The 12,181-nt window shown below is 46.6% G+C and overlaps 1 protein-coding gene across 4 annotated transcripts; it reads right to left on the minus strand.

Annotated features, from left to right (window-relative positions):
- Positions 1–4,275: 4,275 nt before the first annotated feature.
- On the minus strand, positions 4,276–9,294 carry LOC138109397 (uncharacterized). Of its 4 annotated transcripts, XM_069012693.1 has the most exons (7): positions 9,129–9,294; positions 8,549–8,641; positions 7,466–7,525; positions 6,698–6,829; positions 5,763–5,909; positions 4,900–4,960; positions 4,276–4,718 (listed from the first exon to the last, which is right to left on the minus strand). In XM_069012693.1, exons 1-7 carry the CDS (start codon positions 9,153–9,155, stop codon positions 4,615–4,617), a joined length of 624 nt encoding a protein of 207 aa, XP_068868794.1. In that variant the 5' UTR covers positions 9,156–9,294; the 3' UTR covers positions 4,276–4,614. The 4 variants fall into 4 exon arrangements, 3 of the variants coding, with proteins under 3 accessions (XP_068868794.1, XP_068868793.1, XP_068868796.1); XM_069012692.1 differs by lacking the exon at positions 9,129–9,294 and having other exon boundaries at positions 8,392–8,637; XR_011150445.1 differs by lacking the exon at positions 9,129–9,294 and having other exon boundaries at positions 4,630–4,718; positions 4,836–4,960; positions 8,392–8,637.
- Positions 9,295–12,181: the final 2,887 nt, after the last annotated feature.

The following is a 12,181-nucleotide window of genomic DNA, read 5'->3' on the forward strand; positions in this document are numbered from 1 at the left end:
TGTAGTGAAGCTTTACTTCAATTTCCAACTACTTCTTGCTGGAACAGGGTGGGCTATGGAGATGCAGAACTGTGACTGTTTCTCACTGCCTTTTGCCAGCAAAGGGGAAAGGACATTCATGCCCAGGAAAGACTGCCCTGACCCTGAGCACCAGCAACCCAGCACCATGGGGGAGGAACTGCACCAAACATATATCTGTGAAAAAGAAAAATTCAGATACAAATAAATAAATAAAAATATATAAAAATAGATATATATTAAAAAAATCTCAAAACAGGCTTGTTGTCAAAGAAGTGCTTGAAAGGGTTCCCTGATCCTCACCATGACGAAGATCCCTCCTCTTTTCTCTCCTCTCCCTCACCTCCTCCCCCTTCTGTTGAGGAAATGACTTCAAAAAATTCTTTGCCCTTAGTTGAACATTAACCTCCAGAATCTACTTCCCTGATTAACCTTCTGATTACGCTGGGTGATTAACTCTGACCACTGCTAATGGAGAGGCTGGCAGGCTTTGCTTTTATCCATCTGGGGATTTTGTATGCCTTGTTCTGTGCATCAGGGAATAGGGTAATGTTTGTCTCAGCCTACTTGAGGCAAAGAAGGTTTTTTTATGTAAATGCCTTGTCTTTGACTTAATACAAGCAATGCTGACACAAGGTGAGCACGAAATGCTTGGGGGTCCATAACTCCACCTGACTTCCACCAGTAAAAGCTGGATATGACACAAGCCATGGAATATCCCTGGAGATGCAGGCAGGCTCTGGGAAGGTATCGTACTTTTCAAGTGGAACGGGCTGCTAAATATAGCACTGGAAACTGCAGTCAGGAATATATTTTCTGCAATGCTAACCAAAGAGGAGCGACATTAAACTAGTCATCAGTTTCCACTAATTTCCTTCTGCAGCTGTCATTTTTCTAGAAATCCCCACTTTTGTAAAAAGAGCTGTTGAAATCATGTGTCTCTGAGTGATCTGCAATAGTTGCACCACTAGAAGGACTGTGTTAGAAATAAGCCAGCTTATAGCTGCTGATGAATCAATTGCATACGTTTTTATTTAGAAGTGGCATAGAGCATACTTCTCTTTTACTAATACTTCAATATCTCCTGCTAAGGCTGTTTCACAGCCAAAAGAGTACCTGCCACACCTGTCACTAAATGCCACCGATCAAAGGCTTTCAAAGCCAGGCTGGGTACTTGGCTTGTGCCCCAGAGGTGTGCCCGAAGGACCTGACCTGCAGCAGCTGTGGTGGCACTGTGTTGTTGCCAGGGGGACAAATTGCTGGATACTTGGGGAGGACAAGGGACCTAGCCATTGAGGGTGTGGTCCAAGAGGCTACTCTCTTTCACTTGAGTGTGTGGGCGGTGGATGCTTAGTGTTCAGACGGCAAGAGAGGCTGCTGCCATCTCGTCAGGACTGCAGGCTTTCTGCTCTAGTCTGCCTTCTTTCTACCAGGGAAACTCCAGGATTCCCAAGCCCGCCTTCCCTGCCCCGCTGGGAGCCGGGCTGCAGCCGCCCTGCCCCCGCTGTTGCTTCAAGCCTTCGCTACTCTGTAGCCCCACACATCCTGCCTGCTGAGACCTCCGGGGGTTCCCACCGCAGCTCTGGAGTTTGATACATCTCGTCTGCCACCCGGGATTTGTGCTCGTCCCTGTTGTTCCAGCCTGCTGTTCCTGAGGGTCTGGCCGGACACTGGGATCGGCTGCCCAGGGGGTTTGTGAAGCCTTTGTTCCATCTCTTCCCAGGATCCCAGGCCGCCATTGCCGCGTGCTCCCCGAGCTTGCTCCGGAGCGCCCCCTGCAGCCGTGGGGGAACCATCACACCTGCCCTGCTCACCGGGAGCCGCCAGCGCCCCTGCCGGCTGCAAGCAGAACTGCACCCAAGGGGAAAGGGCCCGACAACCGAGAAGGCTGGGACTGGGTTTGTGATTGTTTGCTGTTACTGCCATAGTTATTGTTGTTTGTTTGACTTGTTTTGTATACCTATATATATATACTAGTAAAGAACTGTTATTCCTGTTCCTCATATCTTTGACTGAAAGCCCCTTAATTTCAAAATTATAGTAATTCGGAGGGAAGGGGGTTGCATTTTCTTTTTTATTTCAAGGGAGACTCCCGCCTTCTTTGGCAGACACCTGTCTTTCAAACCAAGACACACTGCGACCCTCATCCCAGGAATTATCAGCCTGAGCCGATGGAAACAGCACAGCACTTGAACAAGGACTAGTGATGTGTTGCTCTGCACACTCACAATAAAAGCAAACCGCCTGTTCAACCAGCAGTCAAACACTGTTGAATTATGCTCAGTATGTCACACTGCAATGACTGGTTATGGAACAGCACTTCTGGATGGGACTGTAACTCTCACCCAGAAATGATGCAGAAGCTGAGCAGTTTTAGACTAACCAGAGCCATGCTGCTTTCAGCTATCAGTGAGCCCAATACCCTCTCAGGGAGTCTTACTTTCTTTTGATGTACAGTTTGTGTTAATCAAGAAGAAACTTCCCAACATTTCATTGCAGATGGTGTGGAGTTGTGCCAGAAGCGTCTGAGGACAGGGAGAGCAGTCACGCTCGGTGCTTTGATGCCTGCTGACAGGCACTATTTCAGAGGAAAAAGCACAGCATCCCTTTTTGAATCACAACGTTTGAATTACTATATTAAAGCAATTCAAACATTGACACCTTCAAATGAACAAGACACCAGCTGTGTTTTGGTTGGCATAGGAGGGGGTTGGACCAGTTGATCCCCAGAGGCCCCTTCCAACCTCAACCATCCTGTGGCTCTGCAGGCAAACACATGAAGGTATTTAGAGCCAAAGTCAGGAGGAATCTGGCTACTGTGGCACATAGTTAAGCCTCCAGTTGCCAGAGTAGGACCTGCAGGCCCAAGTTAAGCTGCTGGCCCAAGCATCCAAAGATGGAGACAGCTTCCCTGGCTGAAGCTGGGCTGTGGAGGAAGTAGTATATGACCTGAAAAGGGCTGTGGAGGGAGCCTGGTGGTTAGGGCTGCTCTCTTGATCTGAGATATTCCTAGACATTAATAATTCTAATGGTTGAAGTCAGTAATAGAGGCACTTGGCAAGCACCTTACGCACAAAGGGGTGCCAGCGTTCACTGAGACTTCCTCAATATGTGGCTCAGACTCTTTCTCTGTTCAAGATTACAACAATAGCTGTATAACATCTTCATAGAATCATCACAGAATCATAGCACGGTTTGGAAGTGACCTTAAAGATCACCTCATCCTGACTCCCCTGCCACAGGGGAGGGGACACCTTTCAATAGAACATGTTGTTCAGAACCCCATCCAACCTGGCCTTGAACTTTCAGGGATGGGGCATCCAAAGCTTCTCTGGGCAACCTGTGCCAGAGCATCACTATCCTCACAGGGAAGAATTTCTTCCCAGTATCTAATCCAAACCCACCCTCTTTAGTTTAAAGCCATTTAGGTATTGGAGTCCCTTTACCAGCCTTATGAAAAGGACTTCAGTCTTTAGAGAAAAAAATAACTCAAGAAAAATTCTTCTCTTGGGACCATGAAAAGCACCTGACTTGCTGCAATTAGAGAAGTTTTATATGAGATCATTCCTGGAGTTACATAGCTCATGCTGGGCATGACTTACCCTACTACCCACTTTCTCAAGATGGGAGCTTATTTTCCAGGCCCTGTTCAAATGCTGTGTTAATCTATGTCATGGGATAAGTCATCTACCACTTCCTGCTCAAGGCCTGAAGGCAAGATAAACACTTGACATTCACCTAAAACTGAAACATAAAGTACATATGGGAATTCTGTGTACTTCAGGAGATGACAGAACCTGACTGGAAACTGTAATTCCTTGGTCTAGAGGACCAAGAGGTCCCCTAGAGAGAATACAACAAAAAACATTGGTCTAAATCTGTACTAAATTTTAGCAGAATGGGCCCTAAAATAAGGATTTCTTTTAAACTTTCAATCTACAAAGTAGAAATAGGAAAACTTGAGCTGAATTCAGAATATTTAAGTTACGTCATAGGAGGAGCTACTGCAGCTGCAGTTCCCGCTCCACTCTAGTTACACTTCAGCACTAAAACTAATTGTACTGACACATGTACACCCCATGTACACCCCACAGAAGCCACATTTTGACAGCGGTACCTGAATGGCGTTATCAAGGTTTGATATTAAAAACCTCCATTCCTACCAAGAAGAAAACACTCTGAAGCTCAAGGATGAAGTGGGTCCTTCATTATCATCCAAATAATTAATGCAGTAAGAAGGAGTAATTGAGATAACAGTTGAAGAAAAAGGAATTGTATTTAATATTTAAATGTCTAAGGCTAGAACTGCTACACAAATTGCATGATGAATTCTAGTGAAATAAGACGTGATTTGAGTACAAAAGCTGGAGGAAAAAATGCTCTCACTTTCCAGAGGCAATAAGGTAGTTTCACTATACAAAGTCTGAAAGTACAAAATCACCTGCAGATCTTTCCCTTTGCACTGTGTTCTCTGCTCAGTGTTGGGCATTCAGTAGTTCTCTCTTTCTTGTGTGTGTTTTTTCAAAAGGTCAAGGAAAAGTGCATAACCATCTTTAAGAACTTATTGCATCTCTCTTGCCACATTTGGCTACTTTTTCAAGTCATTCTGATATATGGTGGAGGTTTGGATGTGTCTTCTTCTGCATCTACATCCTGGGCCAGAAACCGATCTCTGAAGTTAAAAATTCTCCCCTCAGGGCCTGTGTGAGAAAAGAAAGAGAAAACCATTAAACCTGGTATAGATGTTTGCACAAAATCCTGAGGATCCTGTTAATCCTTTTGGTTAACAGGATTTTGGACTGGGATGTAAACCTTACTCAGAATGTTCCTTCCTCATCCCTGGTGAACATCCAGATACATGGAGGCAAAAGAGTTACTCACTTTGTACAGCACAAACCATTTCCACAGCCTGATTTTGGTCTTCACTAGGTTGCAACCATTCCTACGAAAAAACCAGCACCATCAAATACCTCACCTGGAAATTTGTTCAAGAAGATACACCTGAACTCATTTTAAAAGTCTGTGCAGTTCATTCCTCCTAACAAGTTTTAGTTTGAAAGTTTAAAGCAGGCTCACGTTACCCACTCAGTGTCTTTATTCAGGAACAGCTGCCTTGTGGCCTGCACCCATTAATTCCTTACCAAACCAAATAGTCGGATGTACATGTTTAATGACACAGCATCAGAATTGCTCTAGTAGAGAAGTAATTGGTATTTATTACTGAGCTCACTTAGCAGAGACACTGTGTGCACCACCACTTGATGCAGAGTCCTTATGAATGAGAAGTAAACGATGTATGTCAGCACCTCTACACTTCACACACAGTACAGGAGATACTTTTATTACTGAATTCGAAGTTCCAGTGTTTAAGTACCAGTGAGTATTTGTAATGCTGCACCAGAAGCAACTGTTGGCTTAAAGATGAGAGAAGCAGTTTTTGAGGACAGCAGGAATTCATGGGAAATGGGACCACAGTAGCTTCAGCACAAATGGTTTGGAAAATAGAGATAACCTATATTAGATTTTACGTGAGACTGTAAATAAGAGGAAGATAGTAAAAAGAAAAAATATAAGAAACATAAAACCCTTCTAACATCCCACTTAATTTCTTAGAATTAGCCCTGCATGACTGACATAGGAGCTGAGACTAGATTTATAGCAGAAAAACAGACTTTCTCCCCAGTTTCTTCCCCTCTCACCCGCACTCAGTATAAATAAACTTGTGCCCTGGGCTCCTCACTCACCATCCCAGTTACACTGTCATAGCAGGAGCAGCGTGGAAGACTCAGGCATCCCAAGTAAGCCATGGCCAGCACAAAAAATGCACTGCAGATGGATACAGCCAGCATGGCTATGTTAGCACCCTTGACAACTTTATTGAGTACAAACCTCTGCAAACAGAAAAGGAGACAGTAAAGCCATATTCAAAAAGTAACACTCCCCACCAAAAAATAATCTAATGACTGCAAGAATGCTTTGACTGCATTATGGGAGATTGATTTGTAGTCAGTGTTATTTAACGTTTTTCTGTGTTCTGAAAAACAAACCAAGTGTGAACCTCAAACAGAGCAAACAGTGAAGTAAGGCTGCTGATTAAATGTAAGATGCTGTGCAATGGCATTGGGTTTGGAAATAGCTTTAACAATGAGTAAAAACCCAAGGAACGGCTGCTCTTCTTCATACTGAATATGAGAAACATCATCTTGCTGCACTGCACCTTATAGATTTGTCCTGCAATAAACTAATTATCAGCTTCATCTATCTGGAATGCCTTCACCCCCACAGCAAGCCATTGCTTGTAGGTTGGAGATACAAAAGGGCTTCATTACTTCTCTTCAGCTGTACTGTGGAGGATACACTTGAAATAACACCAGGTTTAACCAGCTGATCTGTAACTGCTGTTAACTTTATCACCTGAGGTGCCTGCTGGAAAGATTTGAGCCTTGAAATCACTGTCTCTAACCAGGCCAGGGATACTCTCAGCACATTTCCCTGAGCAGCACCAGTACTTTTTCATGGCTCAACCCACACCACCCCTTTGCACTCAGAAGCAAAAGCAGCCAACCTGACCTAGTGTCACCCCTCCTAGAAGTCTGGTTCTGTCTGTAAGCCACATCTGGTACTGTTTGCAGATTAAGGGCGTCATGTTCCAAATAATAATCATTACATCAATACTTACAGTATGGATAACATGGACTGGGGCAGAACTCAGCTCCTTCTCTTCACCATACTTCAGTGTGAAGGAGCTGTAAACTATTACAATGAGGATGGCAACACAAGAGACTATGGAGGCAACTATCAGTACATTCACCTAGATAGATAGAGAATTTTAGTGAGAAAAAGAAGAGGAGCAGGAATTAAAGTTGTCCTTTGGCAAATACAGGCATTAGATGTAGTCTTTGACCTACCATAACAATACAATGTCCCCAGTAGCAACAGTCACTTAGAAGCCAAACACAGAGAAGTAGAGGTTTTCATAATACTGAGTTTCTGAGCTACAGCCGAGTCCTGAATATTAATCAGAGGTGCTACCCAAAGACTTTGTCTTAGAGCTCTCTTACTTATATACAATATCCCCTGTTGGAGTTTACACAGCTGGAGAAACCTGCCTAAGAAATGCAAGCCTCTTAACTCATTTCATATTTTAGTGTACACAATGCTTAACAACATGAAGGACACCAAAAGAAAAGCATTGAAACCAAGTGTTTTTACAGATTTTTGCTTTTTGTTAGGCCCAGTGTCTGTCTGCTACAGCAGAAAGCAAGGCAACATTGCATCCTCCTCTTGCTTATGAACACAGCAGCTTTTGTGAAGATAACTCAAAGAAATAAGCTCTTAATCCTGCAGGAGGACCAGTCAGATCATTCCCTCCTCAAATTGCTTTTGATTGCCCCAACATTTGCCCCTGCCCCATACATACAAACACCCATCTGCCCCTCTAGCTTACAAGAAATGGATTCTTCCTCTGCGAGGAGAACAAAGCCAGGATGCCTGGGACTCCCATCACCTGTAGAGCACAAAAGGAGTTGGCAACTGGGAGACTAGTATCAGATTTGGAAGATAAACTGCTACAGAGAGAGTAATGAAAAGCCCTTGTTTTCAAGGTTTGGATCAGAGTAATGGCTGCATCAGACATGGGAAGAGAATTGCTCATTTTTCCTCTGTAGCATCTCCTGGGGGCAGGACATGGGTGAGAGGCATCTTGCCTACTTGCTACGTGCACAGCCTTGCTACCGCTGACCAGAGCTTTATGGGTAGGGCAAAACAATGAAACTGATTGAATAAGTCTGATTTAAGGTGGTCCATATGCACCTTGTAGAGGAAAGAAATATACTAATGAAAGGAGATAGGTAGCCTCTGCACTAGAGAGAGCTCTTCAGTGCAATTTCCTTGCAGCATGGCTCAGGAGGGTAAATCAGGGTGCTGAATGCCAGGGAGCAGGGATACCTCCTGTCCACTCCTCACTGCAATACCAAAATTAAGGGCACTGTGCTGTGGGACAGAGATCATCACCCAGATGCTCATCTACCCGACCAGAGAATGAAGTGTTTCCCTCTTAATCTTTGGTGGCTTCTCTGTGGTCACTGTAGTTCTGCAAAAAAACCCCCTGTCAATTGTCACTATGCCCCATTTTCTACATTATCCAGCAGAAATGTATTTAATTTAGTTCCTTCAGAGGGAAGTCTGCTTGCACTCTTCTGCCTATATCATGATAAGGAAATTTTTTGTTAACTGAGTTCAAAGGATAAAACAAGGGAAGAGCTGGCAAGAAATCCTGGCTTCCCTCCCCACTACCAGTATGAATACTAGTAGGTAGCAGTGGGGAAAAAAAACACTGCAGAACAAAGCATAGCAAACATAGCACAAGTTTACCATGCCAGCCCAAATTGGAGCTCTGGATTTGCCCAGCTGAGACTCTGTTCTGAAAATGCCATCTATGAACCCACTGGTGACACACACTGTGCTGAAGGCTATCTGGAACATCCCCAGCACGACCATGTTCCTCTGGTTAAAGATGAAATATCGATACCGATCCATTCTGCTCTGATTGCCACATAAACCTTTGAACACAGAGACTGGCGAGCCGTGCCAGGGCCTTCCAGGGTCGGGAGAATGGCTCCTCCTAGGCAGGAGAGAGAGAAGGGACAGGAGCATCAGCACCCCGTGGGCACTGGCTGGTGCGCAGGACCGGTACCACGAGTAGAGGGCTCACTCCTCAGTAACCGAAGGCAAGCGGCCTTTTGGGAATTCCCTGGGGCTACTGCCTGGCAGGTGACTGGGACACCATTCCCGATGTTTCTGGAGCGGAATGTGGGATCATCACCTCAAACCCCACCGCTGACCTTCTCCCTTCGGGGTTTCTGCAGCCCACAGAGGCGCAGGGGTCCGGGTTCTGTCCCATTTGGAAGTTAAGCTCCGCACCTCTCCAGGAAGCGCTGCTGCTCCCTTCGGGCAGCCAGCGCAGAGCCCCGACCCTCCCCGTGGGTGCTGCCGGTCACCACACGCCCTCTCCGGGGGCGGCTCCAGCCCCGTCTCCCGTGTCCTCCCGTGTCCCCTTGTTCCGTCCCGATCCCGCTGGCAGGGAAACACCGCGCCCGCTGAGCCCTCACCTGCAGCGGCACCGGCCCGACCGGCATTCCCCGGGCAGCGTCGGGAGAGCTCCTACTCCACGCCCGGGTAAAGGAGGTCCGAGCCTACGCCAAAAGAAGCCGGCGAGACCGGGAAATCCTGCCGACACCCACGCAGGGACGCGACTATTCCGCCCGCCCCCTCCCGCCTCGCCTGCAGCCGGGAGCAGCCGCCCCGCCCCGGGGCACGCCCGGGCTGCCGGGACCTGGCAGTCCACCCAGCCCTTCTCCACAGCAATTGCGCCTTTTTTCTTTTTTTTCCCTGCAGCTATAAGTGCTGTTTCACACGACATACGTGCGCAGTAGTGTGAGTTGGGGAAAGTGGCACAGGTTGCTCAGAGGTCTTGTTGGATGCCACATCCCTGGAAGTGTTCAAGGCCAGGCTGGATGGGGTTTTGAGTAACCTGTTCTAGTGGAAGGTGTTCCTGCCCGTGGTGGGGGAGCGGAACTAGATGATCTCTAAGATCTCTTCCAATCTAAACCATGTTGTGATTGTAAGATTCCACGAAACTGTATACATACAGTTAATGACTTGTGTGATCAGTTTGTTTAGATTGACAGGCAAAGGTTCCCCTGGCACATCGGTGCCCACTCTGTTGGAAAGAGCATAAGAACCTGTGCTGTTCGACAGAAAAAAGCTTGGGGGTGCCAGTTGATAGAGCATGAGCCAGCGTGTGCCCAGGTAGCTAAGAAGGCCAAGGGCATCCTGGCCTGTATCTGGGATAGAGTAGACAGCAGAACTAGAGAAGTGATCATCCCCCTTACTTGGCACTGGTGATGCCATACCTCAAGTGCTGTGTTTAGCTGTGGGCCACCCAGTTTAAAAAGGATTTTGAGGTGCTGGATCATGTCCAGAGAAGGGCAGCAAGACTCATGAAATGTGTAGAAAACATATCTTACAAAGAATCGCTGAAGAAACTGGGGTTGTTTAGTCTCAAGAGAAGGCTCAGGGGGAACCTCATCACTCTCTACAACTCCCTCAGAGGAGGCTGCAGTGAGATCAGTCTCTCCTGCCATGTCTGCAGTGAGAGGGCCAGAGAAAATGGCCTTAGACTGAGACAGGAGAGATTCAGATTAGGTATTAGAAAAAAATTTCACTGTTAGGGCGGTCAGGTGTTAGAATAGGTTTTCCAGGGAGGCAGTGGAGTCACAAATGCCTGGAGGTATTCAAGAGGCATCTGGGTGATGTGGTTTAGGGGTTACAGTGGTAGTGGCAGGCGGATGGTTGGACTGGATGACCTTGAATGTCTCTTCCAGCCTTTATGATTCAATGGTTCTATGATTCTAACACCCCCCCCAAGCACCTCCAGCAAAATCCTAACAAGCACACCACTAAAACCTGCCTACCCCCCTGAAACATTTTTAAGAAACCAGCTCACAGGTCAGGTATAATTTCTTTAAATAAACCCACTGCACCTCCACAGGGTACTGGGTTATTACACCAGGGCAGGACTGGAACACAGCCAGGCTGGGTGAAGCCAGCACATGGCAGCATCCACAAGCCCAGTGTCATCTTCCACACAGCTTGCAAATACATACCAAGTGCCCATCCTTCCAGCCCTTTACAACTGTGAAGGTTCAAGGGGCGATGTCTGTGGGAGTGTGTTTGTTTTGGTTCAGTCCGGGTCTCCCCTCTAAGTTCTTTAAGTTTGGTGTACCCCAGTTGGCGCCCCCCCTGTTTTATTAAAATCACCCTATATGACAGTTTTGTCTCCTCCCAGGACCCTGTCTGTCACTCTGGCACCCTTCCCAGGCTTCTGGAAAGTTCTAGCCAGGGGGCCAGGTGATTGGTCCTGGGAAAGAAGTCCCTCCCTTCCCCCGTTACAGTTGGTTCCCTTACGTGTCCCTCGTTCTGTTTGCCACACCCTTCCCTTCCCTGGTTGGTTGTTCTGTACCCCCGCCATGCCCCCCCTCCTCCTCTAAAATGCCTTGCACGAGATTTGCAGGTGCTCCGGGTTGGGCATCCCCTGGTGGTTGAAGCCCCCTCGTTCGGAGGGCCAATAAACTTTCTGGATTTAACCCAACTCTGAGCCTGCCCGCTTTCCTCCCCCGTCTGCTTTCATCGCCGCGGTCCCTTGGAAGGACCCACGAGCCAGACCTCTGATCCCTCCGATATCAGAGGCTGGCCCCCGCAGCCTCCTGTGTCCCGAGCTGACCGGGCTGGGTGGGAACTGTTCATAGAGGACACAAAGACAGATGTCGTTTCTGCATCCTTGCAGAGAGGGGAGGACACAGTCTTTGCACACCTACACCCAGCACAGGCAGGAGACGCTCAGTTACCTCAGCAATTGTGACCACAGAGGAGCAGAAGGCAGGGCAGGCACTGAAAGCGCTGCCCCCTTCCTCACCACTCACCCAGCAGGGTGTGTACATGGAATTAGGAGACAGAGGAATAAGTTACCTGCCTGGGCACCCCTGCTGCACTTTCCCACTGCCTTAGAGGAAAATATACCACACTTTAAAACAACAGTTAATAATACTTTGGGTGGGATGTTCTTTGATACCACAACATAACTGAAGGCCATGATATGTGCATTGAAAAAGAAGAGCAAGAAAAGCAGTGGAGGTGCCAGAAAAAAACAAGTGGTGTCAGGTATTCATTCACTATTTACATAATGTGTTAACTGTGTGAAATCCTGCTCCTGTGCATCAGCAAAAACTGATCACACAGGACACAAGGAAGGGGGAGAGGTCAGAGGATGCCCAAAACTGTGACACACAAATAATAAGGAGAGACAATTGTTTTCTTTTGAATATTTTATTTTTGCATTGCCTTCATAGCGCAATTAAAGCAATCTTTAAAATTCACTTATTACAAATGTTTGTCAAGTCTGCTTTTCTCCAGAAACACTTTTCTTGCTTCCTTGCACATACACCCAAACACACTATAAAAACCTCATTCATAACATCAAAGGAAGGGCAATCATCATTCACATAAACATCTTTCTTAGAGTTATCTGTTTTTTAAAAGTCATGAATAAACTTACAGATGTTCAGTAAGGCTCATAGTTTGAGTACAAATGTCATAAAACACC

Source organism: Aphelocoma coerulescens, chromosome 4, assembly GCF_041296385.1.
Source record: "Aphelocoma coerulescens isolate FSJ_1873_10779 chromosome 4, UR_Acoe_1.0, whole genome shotgun sequence".
Classification (NCBI taxonomy): domain Eukaryota; kingdom Metazoa; phylum Chordata; class Aves; order Passeriformes; family Corvidae; genus Aphelocoma; species Aphelocoma coerulescens.

Coding starts and splice junctions, on each gene's coding strand:
- LOC138109397 (XM_069012692.1), bottom strand. CDS start 8,556: ATGGATCGGTATCGATATTTCATCTTTAACCAGAGGAACATGGTCGTG. Junction 6,830..7,465: donor AGAGGAAGAATCCATTTCTT/GTAAGCTAGAGG, acceptor CTATCTATCTAG/GTGAATGTACTGATAGTTGC. Junction 4,961..5,762: donor ATGACAGTGTAACTGGGATG/GTGAGTGAGGAG, acceptor GTTTTTTCGTAG/GAATGGTTGCAACCTAGTGA.